At 39.0% G+C, this 21,092-nt stretch overlaps 1 protein-coding gene across 1 annotated transcript in view; it reads left to right on the top strand.

Moving 5' to 3' along the window:
* DNAH11 (dynein axonemal heavy chain 11) overlaps nucleotides 1-21,092 on the top strand; it is a 312,569-nt gene that overhangs the window by 102,603 nt on the left and 188,874 nt on the right. The window contains exons 29-32 of the mRNA XM_082472819.1: nucleotides 1,462-1,611; nucleotides 4,692-4,925; nucleotides 18,547-18,678; nucleotides 20,509-20,669. Of these exons, the coding sequence (XP_082328945.1) occupies nucleotides 1,462-1,611; nucleotides 4,692-4,925; nucleotides 18,547-18,678; nucleotides 20,509-20,669 (677 nt within the window). The remainder of the gene's footprint in view (nucleotides 1-1,461; nucleotides 1,612-4,691; nucleotides 4,926-18,546; nucleotides 18,679-20,508; nucleotides 20,670-21,092) is intronic.

Below are 21,092 nucleotides of genomic sequence, written 5' to 3'. Positions count from 1 at the left end.
CATGGAATCATACACTATATGATCTTTTGTGACTGGCTTCTTTCACGTAGCATGTTTTCAGTGTTCATCCATGTTGTAGAGTGTACCGGTAGTTCCTTCCTTTTGATGGTTGAACAATATTCCATTGTATGGATATGCCACAATGCACAATGTGTCCATTCATCCATCAATGGACATTTAGGTTGGTTCCACCTTTTGGCTGCTGTGAATAATACTGCTCTGAACTTCTGTACAAGTATTTGAGTACATGTTTTCAATAATTTGGGGTATATATCTAGGAGTGGAATTACTGGGTCCTATGACAAGTTTATAGTGAACTTTTTGAGGAATCACCAAACTGTTTCCCACTTCTCAGGTTTTGCAGTAGTTTTGCCAAGTGTAAGGAGGGAGCGCTTGTTCCCATTCCTGACACTTCCTGTGGTTCACTCCGCCCTTTGTTCCGTCCACCCCAGGGGGAGGTAGAGCGGCTTGCCTGACTGATAGCCTGCAGAACTCCTCTCCTTTCCTCCTTGCCAGTCCTGCTGGGTGGAGAGGCCGGTCCCGGTCTGTGCTGATATGACCAGATGGATAAGTCTTATTGATTCTTGTGTTCTGTTTGGTGGCCATTGGGGCTTTCATCTCTGAACTGGCCTCTAGCAGAACACGTGCTGCTCTTTGTCTTTTTAACTTGATTTTATTTTTCAAGGAGTCCAGAACCTGCACAGGGTTCAGTATGCTATTTACTGGGGGTTCTTTTGGAGATCCCACAACTTAGGATGTAAAAGGTTATGATGCTCAAAGAGTTTGAACTTTGTAGATGTGGCTTGGACTTGGAGGTTTAAGATCTAACTGCCACTTATTCTTAGCAGTGTCAACTTGATGAAGTCACCTAATACTTTACCTTCAATTTCTTTGTCAGTGAAAATGGGGGAATCCCATTCACCTTTCTTATGTAACAAATATGCTCTAGGGCTCATGTAAATAGCAAAGCAAGTGCACAGTAACATAGGACCTGACCCAAGAATAAGACTGTATCTAATTTACATTTTCATTTCAAATATTTTAACACAGCTTTTTGTTTTTAAACAATACAAGGTCTTTTATGGTGTAAGTAAAATACCATGTCTGAATTTTAATAACCTGACCACAAAATTCCCAGCAGGATGATTGCTACAGGAATATGGTACAGATAGAGAAGATGGTAAGTCTCCAGCCTTTAAGGAGGGAATAGATAACCTAGCAGGCTAAGTATTCACCTCCCAACACTTGATGATGTGATCGGAGTGCCTGGCCACTTCTCCATCTGGGTCATTTCAAACTCTGGAATTGAAGAAGTGATTTTTATTTGGAAGAAAAACATTTTGAGGCATCTCTGTAACTATATAAAGACAGTTTTGTGAATTCATTTAGCCACATCTGTAGATTACCAGAATACATATCCAGTAAGAAATGCTCTTATCTCTTCTTATTATCTTGTCTTAGGTTACACACCACCTTTCCAAACTCTTTGACAGCATTGTAGATCTGCAGTTTGAAGACGATCAGGATGTTTCCGCGCACAGGGCCATTGGAATGTACAGCAAAGAAAAGGAATACGTCCCATTCCCAGCTGAGTGTGAATGCATAGGCCATGTAAGATTTGCTTATGAGGTTCTCTATGCCAGAGAAGTATTGGGGGGATAATTTTTAAAAGTTGAACAAGAAAAAATCAACTCATGTCAAATGAGGCTCTGGTTAGTTTTGTGCTCAGAGATTCCCGTTTACCTGTGTCCGGTGTGACAGAGGGCTCCTCTGCCGTGCTTCCCACTCTGATTATCAGGCTTCAGCACCCTGCAGGAGCTCAGGCTTGCTCACAGTTGAGCCAGACAGGAGGGACTGTCACAGACTGAACGAGTAAACCCCAGAATTAGTAGCAAATGCCACCCAGTGACTGAATCTCTTACAGAGCATATTGTTTTCACCCCTGCTCAGAGTACAGGGAAGGGTTAGGGTGAAGCAGCACCTTGCAATGAAGCACGTTCTAAAGAGGCTGTGGTTCAGGATTCTGACATGGGTGTTGTAAATGGCTGCTCGTAAATAAAGTTGATTGAGTCCGCTTAGCTAATGTCATGTACACTAATTACCGTGTGCACAGACAGTTAACATACTCTCTTCTCTCACAGCCAAACACCTCAAACATATTCTTAACAGTTGTCTGTAAGAATGGCTCTTAACGATTTAGGAAGCAGCTCTTGGTGTTTTCAGATGATTCAGAGGAATTGCATCTTTTTACTACGATGCTTATAGAGCTTGAGTTAATCCACAGGGTAACTGAGACAGTAGCCTCTATTACAGAACAGTTTAGGTTGAGGCAGGGGGTTCCTTAAAGGGTCCCTTGCAGAAATGTGATGGCAACCTTTTTTTTTTTTTTACAAGGGTTTTCTTTATTCCTCTCTGTTGCTTTTTAATATTGTACCAGAAAAATCCTGCCAAATGCAGGGGAAGCAGATGGTGGAATACTTTGATTAAAGTGTAGTTGTGATCTCTGGGGCTCTTTAGGATATTATTACAATGATTAGAAAAAGTCACCATAAACTATCTTGACAAAAGTGTGTTGCTGTCTGCCTCCCCCCAGCAGACTGCTAGCTGATTGGCATAGTGCCCAGGAGGAACACAGTCCAACCATAGGTGTGGGTGTCAGTAGCAGGAACCCTTGGTACTGAAAGTTTTCACAGTGCTCTGTCTTACTTTATGTAAGCAACTTATGCTAGAGACTTTTGGGCATGTAGCACATTTACCCTCTAATTGCCTGTTTTATAAAAAGATGCTTTTACTTTAGGTCCTCCCCCCCGCTTCCCCCCACACTTTTATGATTGGTTCCTCCCAGTTTGGGCTCTTTGCGTTTTATTCGACAGGTGTTTATTGAATACCTACTATGTACCAGCTGCTGGGTTTGGCTTTTGGAGATCCAGAAAAGAATAAGACATGGCACCTCTCCTTGGGGACCTCTTAAGCTTACTGAATAAATGGATATTCACATAATTAGTGATAATGGGAAGTGGTCATTCTTGTTATAGAGGGTCGGACAGAAGCTGATGAAAGACCAAGAAATGGGAGATCAAGCAAGCACCTCATCAGGGCTTAGTTCTCAAATTACATTGAGCTGAGTTGCCGTTGGTGGCATAGTCTCTGAACACGGGTTGATGTGTCACCTTGTATGTGTGTTTGGTCTTCCCAGATGGACTGGAGAGTTCTTGAGAACAGGTGGCCATACTGAGGACATGGATCCCAGAGTATCTGGGATATGATCAAATGATACCGATTTACTAAAGGAGCTTGCTGCTTGGTGACATTAAGGGTTGTGCGGAGTGACTACAGTAGTGATTAGGTCACCTGCTTTCAGGCATCTGAATAAAGCCCAGCTAGGAAGCCAGGAGAGAAGTCTTTTAGGATGTTGGGGATGGTTCTTCCCTTTTTCTTCCAATAGGGAAGGCTGTCAGCTCACTGACCACGTACTGCTCCTTCCCAGTTCTCCAGAGAAAAAGGTTGTAGGAATGAATGCTGTGTCATCTTCACAGAGGTGGGGAAAGAAAGCAGTTGTATAATCTTCAGGATCTCATATAGTCCTTGGAATTTATTTATTATAGTTATTTTTTACTGATATGATCAATTATTTGCAAATGGTATAGGTATCCTTTTTGTTATATAATATCATCCCAAAGAAACAGGTATATGGATAAATATAACAAAGCATATTTGAATAGGATGGAAAACTGGCAGAAATATATTTGTGGGAGCAAAATAAACTTCAAATGAATTTTTTTAAAAAAGATTTTCACAAGTCGGCAGTTGTCCTATCTCTCATACTCTCCTGCTGTCTAATTTATGACAAGTGTGAGGATGAGAGCCAGTAGGGAGTATAATTAAGATACTTGCTGAAAACACTTTGGCTTAAGACTAGGAACTATGTAGATTTGAGGGTAGAATCTTTAGTAGATTTAAAAATTACCAAAAGATACATTTAAAAAATCACTTTCCTAGACTCACAGACATAGAAAGCAAATTTATGGTTACCAAAGGGGAAAGGGGGCAGAGGAATAAATTAGGAGTTTGGGAGTAACGGATACACACTGCTATATATAAAACAGATAAACAACAAGGACCTACTGTATAGCACAGGGAGCTATGTTCAATATCTTGTAATAACCCATAATGGAAAAAATTCTGAAAAAGAATATATGTATAACTGAATCCCTTTGCTGTATACCTAAAACTAACACAACATTGTAAATCAACTGTACTTCAGTTTAAAAAAATCAATTTCCTATTATTTCCAAATCTCTAGAATTTTACTCTAGCATATTGGCTGTGATGCTCGGTTTCTCAAAACACTCTGTGTTATCAGAGGGGATCTTGGTCTAGAACCATCAGGTCTTCAAATCTGAAAAATGAATAATGGAGAACACCTTGTCTGTTTAGGATGTGGAATTTTATCAGCCAGCTGGTAGGTGAAATAAGATGAGCAGTATCCCGGCAGAAGCCAGGTTCAAGTAGGAAAGACTTCATTAATCAGTAGTTCACTGGCTCGTTTGAGTTACCCTTCTAGTACAGGGGTTTAAAATAAATCCACCTGAGGCCTCCCTCTCTGTGTAGCCTTCAAGCCCGTGAGAGGATGGAATAATCCCTTTTCCATAATTAAGCCTGTGTTACAACACTTCCATTTGCTTCAAAAGGTGGAAACGTGGCTTCTGCAGCTGGAACAGACCATGCAAGAGACAGTGCGACGTTCTATCACAGAAGCCATCGCAGCCTATGAGGACAAACCCAGGGAACTGTGGATTTTTGATTTCCCGGCTCAAGTCGCACTAACTAGTTCACAAATCTGGTGGACTACAGATGTAGGAATAGCCTTCAGTAGGCTAGAGGAAGGCTACGAAACGGCCCTAAAGGATTTCCATAAAAAACAGGTATTTTATAAGATTTATGATTTTGAGATTTAAAGGGACTTGAAGAGGTAAGCTTCATTCATTCATTCATTCATTCATTCTTGTTTTATGGAGTGTCTTCTGTGTTCAAGGTATGATGCTAGGAAGATTTTAGCAATCATTTGTTTAGCTTTCCATTTTGTAGTTTGGTGTTGTCGTTCTTCTTGCTTTCTACATGGGTTTAAAAAACATCCATCCTTAAACAACAAGGTCCTACTGTATAGCACAGGGAACTATATTCAATATCCTGAAATAAACCATAATGGAAAAGAATATAAAAAAGAATGTGTATATATATATATATATATATATATATATATATATATATATATATATATAACTGAGTCACTTTGCTGTACAGCAGAAATTAACACAACATTGTAAATCAGCCATACTTCAATAAAAAATAAATAAAACAAACAAAAAACATCCATCCTTGTCCATTATCTCCCAAGGATCCAGTATACCACCCACACCTAGATACTGTACATATTTTTTTCCTCCTATGTAAGACTCTCCAATTACACTTTCAAAGGAAGTTGCAGATGTCAGTCATCTTTACCCCTAAAGACTTTTATTAATACATACCCATTTCATAAGTTTAATTTCAGTTACTATATCTCAATTTCCCAAAGTTCTTTTTGGTTCTTTAAAAATCAGTTTTATAATGACATGTCTTCATTATGGTTTTTATTCTTCTATCTCATTAATAGTCTTATTTAGGTTGTTCTGTTCTTTTGGGGCTGTTTTTTTTAATTTGAACTTATTCTTTGTATATTTTTTTTTAATTTTTTTTTCTATACATTTATTTATTTATTTTTGGCTGTGTTGGGTCTTCGTTTCTGTGTGAGGGCTTTCTCTAGTTGCGGCAACCGGGGGCCACTCTTCATCGTGGTGTGCAGGCCTTTCACTGTCCTGGCCACTCTTGTTGCGGAGCACAGGCTCCAGACGCGCAGGCTCAGTAGTTGGGGCTCACGGGCTTAGTTGCTCCGTGGCATGTGGGATCTTCCCAGACCAGGGCTCAAACCCGTGTCCCCTGCATTGGCAGGAAGATTCTCAACCACTGCGCCACCAGGGAAGCCCTGTATGTTTATTTTTAAACGTTATCTTTAGGTTGGCTTTTTTTTTCTGGAGGAATTCTATGTGTTCTACACTGAGCAGATGTCCCTACATGTTTTTCTCCTTGTTTCCTCCAGGTTTCTACAGGTTTTGTGAATTCTGGATTAATTTTGTGGTTAATTACTCAGTCTGGGATTTACCGATCATAGTGGCAGGGTCATTTTGGATGCCATAGCTTCACATGGCTTAGGCCTGAGATTTTGATTTCTTTTAGAGGACATTTTTCCTATCCAAAGCCCCAAGATGTTTCAAGCTTTCTTCTTGCTTCTCTGAGCTGGTGGGTAGAGTTTTTCTAGAACCTTGTATTGGCCTGTGTAATACTCTGAGGATCTTGACTTTATGTCAGCATCTCAATTCTAACTCCCTGCCTTGCTCAGGGAGTATAAGAGGCAGAGAACAGAAATGTGGTGTTGCCACGTGGGCAATTTAAACTTCAGTCTCCGATGTTTGGGTCTCTACTCAAATTCTCCTTTCGCCTGCCGTGGCATTAGCCTGTTAACCTCATTCTACTGCTCTAGCTTGGATGCACATCCTTGGCATTAGGGACTATCACCCACTCTCCCCCAACCCTTTCCCTTTCTTCCTTCCCCCTCTCTCTTTCCCCCTCTCTCATGTTTGGCTGTGTACTTTGCATGTGGATGTGTTTTGTTTTACTCAAATATCCTCTGTGTTAATAAAGGAATTGTCCATTCAGTTTAACCCAATATGTTGTAAGACTGCCTGTTGTTATTATTACTGCTATTTAGGTTGTTTTTATTTTTGGCTCTCAATAATAATACTGTAGTGAACAGCTTTGTGTTTACATCCATGTTGCACATATTTTTCTTTATTTCTTCAGGATAAACTTCTAGATGTAGAATTGCTAGGTCAGAGACTATACCTTCTTAAGCCTTCAAAACATCATGCCAAGTTTACCTTCCCAGTATCAGTGCATGAGAATTGTCTATTGCCTCCCCTGTCATCAACATTGGGTTGATTCTTTTTTTTTTTAACATCTTTATTGGAGTATAATTGCTTTACAATGGCATGTTAGTTTCTGCTTTATAACAAAGTGAATCAGCTATATGTATACATATGTCCCCATATCTCCTCCATCTTGCTTCTCCCTCCCACCCTCCCTATCCCACCCCCCTAGGTGGTCACAAAGCACCGAGCTGATCTCCCTGTGCTATGCGGCTGCTTCCCACTATCTATTGTACATTTGGTAGTGTATATATGTCCATGCCACTCTCTCACCTTGTCCCAGCTTACCCTTCCCCCTCCCCATGTCCTCAAGTCCATTCTCTACGTCTGCATCTTTATTCCTGTCCTGCCCCTAGGTTCTTATGGAACAGGTTAGAAAGCCCAGAGATAAACCCACGTACATATGGTCACCTTATTTTTGATAAAGGAGGCAAGAATATACAATGGAGAAGAGACAGCCTCTTCAATTAGTGCTGCTGGGAAAACTGGACAGTTACATGTAAAAGAATGAAATTAGGACACTCCCTAACACCATACACAAAAATAAACTCAAAATGGATTAAAGACCTAAATGTAAGGGTTGATCCTTTTTATTCTTAGAGCTAAAGTTATTTATATTCCAGTAGCTTTAGCTTATTCAGCTAATTAAGAAAATTTAGCTTTTTTCTCCTTTAAAATAGTTTTAAAGTTTTCCATTTTGTTCGAGTTAAAATAATGCTTCTTTTTTGTGTTAGATGAGAAGTAGACAAAGAGGGTGGTTTATGAAGACAGCATTTACGTGCTTAATTATGAAACACTTCCAGCATGAATTGAAATGTTTGACAGACCAGCCAACAGATGCCTTCAGTACAGCATTTCAATGTTGCCACTGTTACTAATATGCACACCAGAGCAGCTAACATTTGAATATTGTTAAAGCTTCAGTTTGGTTCATGAGAAGTGTGTGCATTTCAATCTAAATTGAAACCCCATTCGTTTTCGCTCTTTAAAAATGGAGGTAACCGTCTGCTGGAGTTTGTTTTTAATTAAAACTACTCTTGCTAATACTGTGAGCAGTTTTTAAGGTGAACTTCAGTCCTTTAAAATAGCTTAATTTCAAAACTGAAATCAGAGTTGGCTGTACCTGACAATCTACCTGAACAAGTAATTTATTTCCTTAGCTCTCAGTTCCAAATTGTAGTGAGGTAAACGAAGATAATTATTTTAAACTTTATTTCCCCCCAGACATATTGTAATTGCATGTTAGATAGTGTTGGGATTAAAGGCAAAAATACTGCATTTTGAATATATATCCCTGCCTTGCCAGAGTCTTTGAAAGTAAAACAAATAAAATATAATTTCTCAAATTTGAGCGTTCCCTGGCAAAAGTATTTGGTTAGGCTTGGGATATGATAAGAATGTTTTTCCATTCTTCCTTTATCATTGAGCTGTGTGCAAATCAGCGAAAAAGAGATGGAAACATTTTGGATTCAAAATATTAATTACTAGTGTGCTGGGACATTGCCTAGGGTACTTTTAATAAGACTCACAATAAACAATATAAAGCTTTTCTTATTTAACTATTTATCCTTTCTGACCACAAATATTCAGAAATATTATATGTATAAGAAAGAAACTCTCATTTCCCTACTTAGGGTCAGTTTTTGGCCTCATTTTTAATCATTGAGAAATTTTTCAAAAACAATTGCATACCGTGTTGATAGTGTTCTTATCTCGCCCTGACCCTTTGACCCAAATAGGGAAGCCTGTGAAGGCTGCAGTTACACAGTGTATATTGGAAATGAGTTTTTTGTTTGTTTTTGTCTTTATAGAAATTTGTGATCTGATAGGCTCATGCTTCTTAATAGCAGGAAGCTACAAGATGATGAGTAGAGCACATATTCTCTACTGCCCCTCTCATCTGTTAAAAGAAAATTTTTCCATAGGCAATTTACTGACCTAGTAGGCTTTTATTCAGTGATTCATCAATCAGGCAGCATTCAGTCTGCAGATGGAAAGGAGCTCCAGAGAGCTGTAGGAGACGAGAGATTTTTATAGACCAAAGTAAGCAGGAACAAGGAAGGGGCATTTGCTGATTAATTAAAGCAGGGTTACTTTCCTTGTAAGGAGCAAAGGGAAGCCTTGGAGCCAGGTCAGGTAACGTGTGCTGAGCAGGCAAACACTGCTTGGTTGACCTAAGCCTGCTTTTTCTGGGAGAGCCCAACATAGGAACAGTTACCTTTTGGTTTGCTGATGTGGGTAACGTGAGCGACTCCATCTTGGGCCCAACCTGGTTACTTTAACGCATCAAAAATTATATTGAAAGACAAGGTATATGAAAAGAAGTCATATTGTACCTGGAAATACTGGACCAGATAATTTGAGGAATGCCTAGAAGTTGATAACAGATGGAATCAAACTGATAGATGACTAAGAGCAGAGAAAATCACAGTCCAAACATATTAAAAAGAAGAAGCTATTGCCATGATAAGCCTACTTTATCCCAGTGAAATTCCAGAGAAATTACAAACTGAGATTCAGTAAAGGTAAAAAATCATGTGGGGCTCATGGTCCATGGTCAGTGATAAGTAATGAATGTATAAGAGGTGAACAGTTGGAACCAGTCCTGCCTCCTGTACATCCCAAGAGATTATCAGTGAGAGTGTTTGTCCCCAGGATAAAGGCCTGAGAAATACTTCATAAACAAAGTGAGACGTTTATTGAGGACTTCTGCCATGATTGTGTCTTGACTGTAGATCTTGGGTTGGACAACTTTTTCTGTGCAGGATGGAATGGTAAATATTTTAGTCTTTATGGGCTTTGTAATCTCTTTCACAACCACTCCTCTCTGCTGTTGGAGTAGGAAAGAAGCCATAGGCAATTTTTAAATGAATGGGCATGCTGAGTTCCAATCAAGCTTAATTTATAAAAACAGGTGGTGGGCCATATTTGGCTCATTACCTGTAGTCTACCAATTCCTGTTTTAGAGAAAAAAGCAGAACAGATCCTGAAGTAACTCAAGATCCCCACAATAAGTGGAGGTAACAGGAAGAGAGATTTGTTACCCATATAGGCCATGAGTCCAGTCTGATCCATTAACTCAAGCGTTGGTTCTTTGAACAGATCAAACACTGACAAAGATTTGCAGTTCAGAGGAGACAGCAGAAACAACAAAGGGATAGCGAAAAGAAAAATCTCTTGTATGAGAAAGAGATTTTTTTTAGAAGAGTGTACAACACTACATGTGATTTTATACTAATATTTAAGTTGAAAATCTAAATTAAATGGATAATTTTCTATGAACACTGTTTCTAAGATTAATTCAAAATGAGGTGGAAAACTTGAGTAGACCAGTAACCACAGAAATAATAGAAATGGTAAGAAAGTTTAAATTTAAAGATAGGTACCTCCTAAATAGAGCCCTGTTCCAATGGTTTCTTTAATTTCTCTGAGCGGTGTTTTCTGTAGGTTTCAATGCAGAGGTCTTGTACATTTCTTGCTAGATTTATTTTTAGATAATTGATATGTTTTGATGCTGTAAACATATGCTAATTAATTTTAAATTTTCTAATGTTTGTGGCTGGTATACAGAAATATTTTGATGTTTTAATATTTACCTGTGTCTTGAGACTTTGCCACATTTACTTGCTAGTTGTAGTAAGTTGTTTGCTTGTTTTTTTTAAAGATAGTTTCACAGGCTTTCTATGTACATAAATATACCATCTGTAAATAATGACAGTTTTACTTCTGACCTTCCATTCTTTTTTGCCATTTATTTCCTTTTCTTGAGTCATTGAATTGGCTACGACCTTCAGTATAATGTTAAATAGAAGTAATCCCAGTCTTAGGGAAGAACAATGTTTTACCATTAAGTATGATAGTAGTTCTAGATTTTTGTAGATGACCTTTCTCAAATAGAGGGGAATACCTTCCATTACTACATCCTGAGAATTCTTATTTTGAAGAGGAGTTGAACTTTTTCAAGTCTGCTGAGATACTCTTGTGGTTTTTCTCTTTTATTCTGTTACTAAGGTGAATTTTTGAATGCTAAGGCAACTTTGCATTTATGATGTATTACCATTTATAGATGTATATATTTTTTGCTGGATTCTATTTGCTAATATTTTGTCCAGAAATTCTGCATTTATATTCATAAGGGACATTTATCTGTAGTTTTCTTTTATTATAATATCTTTGCCAGTTTGGGGATGAGAATTATGCTCCTTAAAAGGAATTGGAAAGTATTGCATTTTCATGTATTTTGTGAAAGAGTTTATTACAGAAATCACTGGTAATGCTATCTGGGCTTGGGGTTTTCTTTCTTTATAGATTATAAATTGATTTCTTTTGTGTACGTGCTGTTGTGTAGCTTTTTTGGTTTCTTTTTTTCTTGTGTCAGTTTTGGAAATTTCTGTTTTTCAGGGTATTTACCCATTTTTTCCAAGTCCGGGTTTGGCAAGTTACAGCCATCTGGCCAAATCTGGCCCGGTGCCTATGTGTTTGGTAGTTTTCACGCTTCACTGGCTAAGTGGTATCATTGCACTAGAGACCATGTACCCCTCAAAGCCCGAAACATTTACTGTCTGGCCCTTTACAGGAAACGGTCATCCACCCCTGATCTGTGTTTTCAAACTTATTGATGTGAGTTGGTCTTCCTATATCGACGTTATCCTTAGCACATCTGGAGGATCTGGCATCGTGTCCCCCTTTCATTCCTGGTGTTGGTGATTTGTGCTTTCTCTCCTTTATTTGTAATCAGACTTTCTATGTGTTTATCAATTTTATTTAAGTTTTCAAAAAACGAATCTCGGATTTTGTTGATTTTCTCTACTGTTTGTTTTGTATTTCACTGATTTCTGCTTTATCTTGATTACTTCCTTTCATCTACTTACTTTGAGTTTAATTTGCCTCTCTTTTCCAAGTTTCTTAAGGTAGGAGCTTAGATTATCAATTTTTACACCTTTTTCTTTTCCCACATAGCATCTGAAAGAAATTTGATAACTTAATGAAGATTATCTACCAGAAACCTAGAGAGAAAATCATGCTTAATAGTGAAACATTAGCGTCATTTCCATTAATGTCAGGAATGGGGTAATTATGCTCACTGTCTCTGACATACATTGCTCAATATTGTGCTGGTTTTCACAATATGACTGAAGGAGAAGTAGGAAACGAACAGTGCAAAGGGAGGCGATAAACCGAGATTCCACAACCCATGACCTGATAGTGTCAGAGAGTGTGGGACCTGGTCTCTTTGGCAATTTTCTTTGTTCTAGCTGAAATGAAAATCCATTGTTTCTGATATTGCTTAAGTTGAAACATTGGAGGGTTTCGGGATTAGAGATCTTGTTGCTATTGTTAAGAGACTCAGAGAGCATTACTTCTCTGTATGTCCAGATGGAAAGAGGTTGAGGGTTCTGGTAGCTGACTCCCAAAGTGCTGTAGTAGTTACCTTGTAATGTTCACTTCAGTTTGCTGAGCTGAGGACTACAAGCTCCAGATATTAACATTTCTACCGAGGGGCCCTTCCAGCTTCTTTGCTGCTGTGGCTTGGGTGTGCCTAAGCTGGGAAATCTACCATGCCTTGATCATGGTAAAATTGCAGTGCTTCTGCTACTACAAGGAAAATGTTCTTCCTGTGTTGCCTTATTTATCCTATAGTATTTAGGGACATGTCTCTTTAAGTTCACAGACATGGCCTCTTTATACCATACTGCCGTAGGAGCTGGGTGAGGACAAAATTGAGAATCAACCACCATTATGTATCGGGAACCAGCCCTTCTCTCTGACCTTGAGTATGTTACTGTGTATGCCTGCACCTTCCTTCATGGTGAGCTCACCATCGTCACACCAAGCGAGCTGGTCCTCTTTGTAAGAACACCGTGGTGTCTTAGACATTTGTAACATATAAACCTCAGTGATCAAGATTCATGTCTCTTTCTTAGGAATTGTTTCCATGTTTATCTAAATATGAGAGTTTATAGGAGGGGGATGCCTAGTTACCTCTTTCCGTCCACCGGAATCATTAGAGGTCAACTTTTGTATGGCCAAGGTGTTCTGTTAAAGAATATGTTATCCACATGGGAAACTTTGGGGTTTATAAAATATACAATAAAATCCTAGAATCATGTACTAAATCCTGGCTCCTCCATTTATAACTCTGTGATCTTGGGCAAATTACCTCATATTCTCATATATAAAATGAGAATAATGATAGTACCTTCCCCACAGAGTTATTGTGGGGATGATTAAATTAGAAATATGTGTATGTATATATACACACAGATAAATATTATACACACACATACTATATATATATATACACATGCACACATATATAATAATGCTTGTTAGATATGTTAGCTAGTAAGAGCTCAATAAATATTAGTTCTTATTATCTGCTGATGCCATCAGAGAGGAATTAGATCAATGGCAGTGGGGCTGGTGTTCTGCCTTCTGCACCGTCCTCTTGTTAAAATGGAAGGATGGCCTCTGACCATCTGGAGCCTTGTCTCCATCTGTGCTCTGGGTCTCGTCTGCAGGATTTCCGTGATTCCTTCTCTACTGTGTCTTCAGATTCTTACACTGGCTCATTCCCATCAGCAATTAAACATTCCCAAGTCTCTCACATTGCTTAAAAACAATACAACCGCCAAAAAGTATTCCTTGATGTCACACCTCCTTCCATTTCCTACTCTATCGCTGGAACTTATATTATAACCAAGCTTTTTGAACTAAATATCTATACTTACTCATTCCATTTTTTCATCCTCATCTCTCTCCAAGAGCCATTTCTAATCACTTGACTGAGTATATTTCTATTTTTTTAATGTTAGAAATACTTCCTTTTCAAATGCCCTCTTCCCTTATATTCACCTTTATTTGAATTCCACTTTTCCACTTACTTCTTGGGTTATTCTTCAGTTTTCTTTCCTTGTTCCTCTTCCTCCTCCTGCCCCTTAACTGTTCCTTGTGGCTCTAACTTAGATCCCTTTTTCTTGTCACCACACCACATATCCCTGGCTAATCTCATCTGCCCTTATGGCTGCTCAGTTTCTGTTGTAATATGCTGGTGACTTTGACCTCCAGCTCAGGCCTTTCTCCTGAAGTGGAGTCAGGGGCACATTGGACTTGTCCACTGGAAATTTGACAGGCACGTCCAGCCTAGAACATTCAAAATATATTTACTCTTCTCAAACCTGCTTCTTCAGTGCTTCCCAAGTTCATTAAAAAACACCGACACTCTTCACCAGTTGCTCAGACTAGAAGCCCATTTGACTCCTCTTTCACCTGATACCCAGTCAACCACCAAGTCTCTTCAGTTGCCCTAAATATATTTATTCTTACTGTTTCCTTCACTACTTTGTTAATAACCTAGTCCCAGCTACTCTTTTCTCACCTGAAAGAGTATAGCATCCTCTTCTCTGGTCTTTTTTCTCCAATCCTGTTTCCCTCCAATTAATCATACTAGAGGCAGAGAAATCTCTTAGAAACACACATCCGATTATCACCCCACCTCCCTAAACCCTTCACCAGTGTCTTCTTGCCCTTGGATTGAAGTTCAGACCCTCAGAAAGCTGGCCCAGCCCTGCATGTTTGGGACCCCGCTTCCCTCTACAGCATCCTTACATACCTGGTCTGCCTCTCCCTTCCCCTCTCACCATCCCAGACTTCTTTCAGTTCCCTCCCAGGGCCACCTGCCATATCCTGAGCTGCTTCCTGTGGCTTAAACACTGCCTCCCTGGGTGGGAAACCCCTGAACTCTCTACAGCCTAAATCGTACTCACTCTTTAGGTCTCAGCATAAATACCCTCTCCTGTAAAATGTCTTTCCAAGCTCTCGATTAAGGAAGGTCCTATTTCTGTGTGCTGTCATAGTACTCTGTACTTGCCCTAGCAAAACAATTGTAATTATTTATCTGCATTCCTCATTGACCTATAAGTTCTGGAAACAGTAACGACGTTAGTGTTGTGTGAATGAGGGGATGAGAGAACAAAATGTTGTTCTGGTGTGTATTATTGCTGTCATTCATTTCTTCCTTTGTTTATTCATACGAGTGTTTCCTGAGTACATGCTTTGTGCTGGCTGCTATGCTACATGTGAGAATGTAGTGTTGAATAAGACAGATAAGGACCTTGCTCCTTGAGAGCTTACAGTCAAGCAGAAGAGACAAACAGCAAACAAGGACGTAAATAAGTGAATGATAAGATACTAGTAAGAACCATGAAGAAGATAAATTAGGAACATGTAGAATAACTGGGTAGGTGGAAATAGGATGGCCAAGGAAGGCTGATCTGAGGAGGTGAACTTAAACTAAGACTTGAATAATGAGAGGAAGCCAGCTGTACAAAGATCAGAGGGAAAATGACTCCAGACAGGTGAAACAGTCTCTGTGACCTTGGAGCAGCCATGATGGAGAAACGAAGAGAAGTCCAGGATGGTTGGAGTGATGTCAGGTGGGAAAAGAGTGATGGGAGGTCATGGAAGGCTTTGTGTTCATGGATAGGAGTTTGGACTGTAAGTAAAGGTAGGCTTCTTTCTGGTTCAAGATACACCGTACATATGCTCCAGCTGAACCAAGGTGTACCGGGAAAACAGCCACTTGAGTTTCAGAGGGATGTTTTTGACCTGAGACAAACATCCTTGCTCCAGTAGAAAATCATGTGACGTTTCTTTAATCAAGGGCAAGAATAAGTGCTGATTACATGATAAAGTATATTTTTCTTAAAAGCTGCTGAGGAACATTTTATATATGTCACAGACCATAAACTTGTATGCAGTTACAATATGAATGTATAGTAATTGCTGCCTGATGGCACTGTGCAAGTGATAGATATTTTATAACTACTATTTGTGTGTGTGTGTGGGTACAGAATTTTATTACTTACAAAAGAGCATCATTGGAAAAGTTTAATCTTGAGAGACAGTATAAGATCTCCAACATATAATGCTGTCCAGATAATATTGATGAGCTGTATTTTTAATCATCTGTCACTTGACAGAACTTTTGTGAAAAAGGAATCAATAATGGAGAAATCACAGGGAAGCTCAGACAAGACATTGCTTGTGAAAGCACTTGAAAAATGTTCTTAAGAGGCATAAAATATTATTACTGTTGATACAACCAACTCTTTCTAACCAAGTACTGGTACTGGTGTAAGATTTGTGACTCTAAAGACTGGATATCTTGACCGAGATAGAAAATATCCAATGCCAAAGTACCTTCTTTCTAACCAGCATGCCTATAAATTTTGTTGAGAAACTTACATGTGTATACGCTATTACTGTTCATTCAGTCATCTACTCAGTGCTCAAGCATGCACTGAACACCTACTTTTCAGTTTTGTTTGTTTGTTTGTTTTTTGGCTGCATTGGGTCTTTGTTGCTGCGCGTGGGCTTTCTCTAGTTGCGGTGAGCGGGGGCTACTGTTCGTTGTGGTGCGCAGGTTTCTCATTGCGGTGTCTCCTCTTGTTGCAGAGCAGGACTCTAGGCGCACGGACTTGAGTAGTTGCAGCATGCGGGCCCTAGAGCATGCGGGCTTCAGTAGTTGCAGTGCATGGGCTCAGTAGTTGTGGCTCACGGGCTGCAGAGCGCAGGCTCAGTAGTTGTGGCACACGGGCTTAGTTGCTCCACGGCATGTGGGATCTTCCCGGATCAGGGATCGAACCCGTGTCCCCTGCATTGGCAGGCGGTTTCTTAACCACTTCGCCACCAGGGAAGTCCCTGAGCACCTACTTTTCAACAGCTAGTAGCTCTGGGGACAAAGCACTCAGCTAGACAGATGCAGACCTTGCCCTCATGGAACCGAAAATCATGATGAACACTGAACATGGCATACGTGAAATAATAATCGTCTCTGCTTTTCTTCTCATGTAACTACATTTTATAGATGTAGGATATTGAAAGTAGAATATACAACAACAGCTATAAGGCTGTTGTATATGCTGAATGTCTAAAGTACGTATTTTTGATTCCTTTGAACCACTTATTCATTGTGTTTGATTTTAAGTCTCTCTGGAATACTTTTTGCATAACTACCATTTGTCCAACTTGAAAGTGGTGGGTGGATTGATCTTTTGGAGGCTGGTACAGGAAATCTGTGTGATGTGATCAGTAGGAACTCACGCTCTGAAGTCAGAGTGTCTGGATTTGAATTCCCCCTGCCCTGTTTAGCAACTGTGGTTAATATGCCTACGAGTCAATTTTCTCATCTGGAAAATGAGGATAATAGACTGTTGTGAAGATTACGTGAGATGATACAGACAATAACCCTAGTTAGTGCCTGGCACGGTGTACACTCTGATTTAATGTGAATTGTGCATGCTGCGGTTATGCCATCCTGCCTGCCTTCTCCTTGCTTACTGTAATTATAGAACTTCTCCAGTGCAGCTGCACAGCAGTCTCTGGGCAGTCTGCATTGTTTGGTGTTTTCTGGAATGTGGTAATAGTACTATAGGGAATATGTTTGTGACAGTAGGTACAAAGGTTTGAGAGCCTTTGATGATATGATATATTCACTTGGAACCAATTCTTTCAGGATCTAACAGTTTGTCATTGACTGTCCTTTGCAGAGCTAAACAGGAAAGGGGACAGTATAGTTTTACAATGATACCCTGGAATAAGGCAGAATTTTGTTGTTGTTGTTAATAAGCTTTGAGTAAGACAGGAATGTTTTATGTAAATAAGCATGCTAACAGAATGACCACCTAAGAGTATCCTTCAGAACTTTCTGACCACAATTAACAGTAAGATATATTTTATATCAGATCAAGTTTACACACATACATATACACTCAAGTATGAAACTGAAATAAACTTTCACAAAACAATACATATTCTTACTACTGTAGTGCAGCATTTTTCTTTCTTTCTATTCCATGTCATTCCATTCCATTTCATTCCTTTCCATTCTAGGAAAAGAGACCAGTAGTTTGAAAAATATTGATCTCAGAAATTGGTGGGCAAGACAATTCTTGTGTAGACAAGAATAGGGGTATGAATAAGAATTAAGCGGGTTAGTCATCAGCTGTACCGCTTAAATCTTTTCTGAGTGATCATCCTATATCCCATGCAAAAACACACAAACAATACCCAAAACCAACCAAACAAAACAGCACTTGGTATTTAATTCTGACTCTACTTGACAGATATTAACTCAGTTTGATCTTTTAAAATTTTGCAGTCATTTCTATTCCAGCAAAGTTGCAGACCAGATCGTGGTTACACGGAGAGTGAGTTCAGTGCAGCCAAGAAACTTTGCTTCTACCTCTGGCTTTGTCATTACCTGCAGGTTGACCTGTCTTCTCTGAGTCTCAGCTCAGAAGGTGGAGGGGGGAGGGGCAGTAATAATATTTATTCTATTTAAATTTTTAATTAAATCCCTCCCTCCCGCTCCTACCCCCAGGGTGGTTTGACAGCCAGCTGGGACAATGTATTTGGAATAGTTTTGTAAACTAAAGGGACCTTTACAAATATAAAGACTATTGAGCTGTAAGATTCTGTATTTGTAACTATTATCTCCTTTAAAAAATATGCCTTCTAGATTTCTCAGTTGAATACACTGATTGCACTTCTGCTGGGAGAGCTTCCACCTGGAGACAGGCAGAAGATCATGACAATTTGTACCATAGATGTCCATGCCAGAGATGTGGTGGCAAAACTTATTTCTCAGAAGGCAAGTTACTTGTAGAAATTTCATGTGTTTTTTGCTGTTTCCTAAAAGTGGTGTTTATTATCAAGAGTACTTCTAAGAAAGTCATTTTTTTTTTTTAAAGGTTGTATATTTTAATTAGTCCTAAGAAGCTGAGTGCACTTACTTTGGGTATTTTTTATTTGGGTTAGCGACTATATTATCCTCATGAGAGTTATCCCAAGTGATATCCCAAAGGGTGTGACCAAGTCAGGAGCCTCTAATGCAGATCATCCAAAAATTAAGTCAGGATGGAGGAACCACGAGAAGTCACGTGTTCATTTCCCTGTCTTCTGGCTTCTCTACACGTAATTATCCATTGGCCTGTGATAACCACCACTGTGGCTTATCCAGCCAATAGCAGTAAGATTGTGTACCACCTAAATCATCTCAGTGTGCCTTTGGTTATTTTCCTTTTGAAGAAAGAGAAATGTTGGCCACCCTTTGTCTTTTCCATTGAAAGCTAAATTACTTTCTTTAAAGAAGTTATTTTCTAATCCTTTCAGTGTGTTATTAACCTTCTTTCCTTATCTCTTTAAAAAGTCCACGTGTCTCTTAGATACCGGCAGTGTTTAATGCGGACGGAGAATTTCTCACCCTTTTTCCAAAATACACTGCTACTTAAAATGTCTGAAGTACACTTGTTTAGTGAACAAAATTGACATACCATGCCCATAACCTACTTCTTCCAAATCCCTTTTGTTTTTTGAGGGTGGCATTTCCTTTCCCAATTTGAATGCATGCTTGTATTATGAGATGTTTCCTGTTGTTTTTCTAGTTCCTTCTCAATTTATTAAAATCAAAGTGGATTTTAATTCTCTTCACAAAGTGCTAGCAAATGCTTCCTTGTGTAAGCATAAAGTTAAAAAAAAAACAAACTTCTTGATCCAGGTTCAGGACCATCAGTGAAGGATGTTGCTTAATTGCTAATCTAAAACTGATCCTTGCAAAACACCATTACCATGTATTCTCATTTGATGATCAGCCATTGATAACTAGTCTTTGAATATGACCTTGCACATTTTATTATGTTTTATCAGTGGTGATTTGCTTGCAGCAGGATACATTTTGATTTAAAATATGTTCTTTATTTTGTACTTAAAGAGATAGAGACTAATTCCTGCTCATGTAGTATGCATAAATATGCAATGTCGAGACTTATGTAGATATCAGACAAATGAGTAGATAATAATTTTGGTAACTTCCAGTGATTCCTAAGAAACCCTTGGGTCAATTGGATCTTGAAAGAGACTGGAATTATTTTTTCAAAGTGGGAAAATCATGGATAGAATTGAGTAAAATAAGAAGGAATAGCAATGAAAAAACACTGTTGTTTGGTTTAATGAGAAATGACGTGGAAATCTCTACTAAAAGCAGAACAGTTTTAGAATGGACTTGGTTGAAAGTATAGTTTATTTTTACCTCTGACATGCAGAAATAATGGATTGTGTGCTATTTTAATACAGAGTGTGTTTTTCCATCTGATTTCAATGATAATGAATATAAAGTCACAAAAGTGATCAAATCCACTGGGGTGATTCATAAAAGGGCAAAAAAGCCTTGCTTCAACAAACTGATGTTGTTTTACAGTAATAGCCTTCTTAAAATGAAGACGTTTATTACACACATATTTCTGATCAAGTATTCAACCATCTACATGCAATTACAATTTGCAGTAGCATACAAGAGATTTCCCTTTTGTGAGATTTCTTTAAGAGTAAAGTGTGACTCAACCGAGTTGATTAGATTAATAGATTCCATTTGTGGCCTTAAAACTCTCAGTGTCCTGTGTGTGATGTCATGTGATGTTTTTAGGTCAGCACTCCGCACGCTTTTGCTTGGCGCTCTCAACTTCGTCACCGGTGGGCGGACACCCAGAAACATTGCCTCGTCGATATTTGTGACGCCCAGTTGCAGTACTTCTATGAGTATTTAGGAAACAGCCCTCGACTGGTGATTACTCCTCTAACTGACAGGTAACGATGATAAGTTGGAGTCAGATGGGAAACACCAAGCCAAAAGTTCCCCAGCATGGGTAAAGATGTCTGAGATCGAAGATAAAGGACTGTGAGAAGATGAGGAACAAACTGCGAAACTGTATGAAAGCAGAAAGCAAAGGCACTAATTGAGTGACATAGCAAATGTTGGTGTTAGAGACACGTTAAAGAGAACCGAATTAGAAAAGCAGAATTACAGGCGCTATGTGGTATATACACGTCATGAAATCATGAGCAGTTAATATGGCTCAAGGCAGCATCTTTGATCTCGGAGTCCATTCTCTCTGGTTATTTATGGCTAACACCCTGATACTAGAAGTGTCAAAACTGCCTCCCTTTATTAGAAGTGTAAAAACGGGGATTGCCTATATTGAATTCACTTTTGAAGGATTACATACAGTG

This window comes from Balaenoptera physalus (genome assembly GCF_965194825.1).
Source record: "Balaenoptera physalus genome assembly, chromosome: 8".
NCBI classification, from domain to species: domain Eukaryota; kingdom Metazoa; phylum Chordata; class Mammalia; order Artiodactyla; family Balaenopteridae; genus Balaenoptera; species Balaenoptera physalus.
The sequence above is the reverse complement of the archived record's forward strand: the minus strand, read 5'-3'. Positions and strand labels throughout refer to the sequence as shown.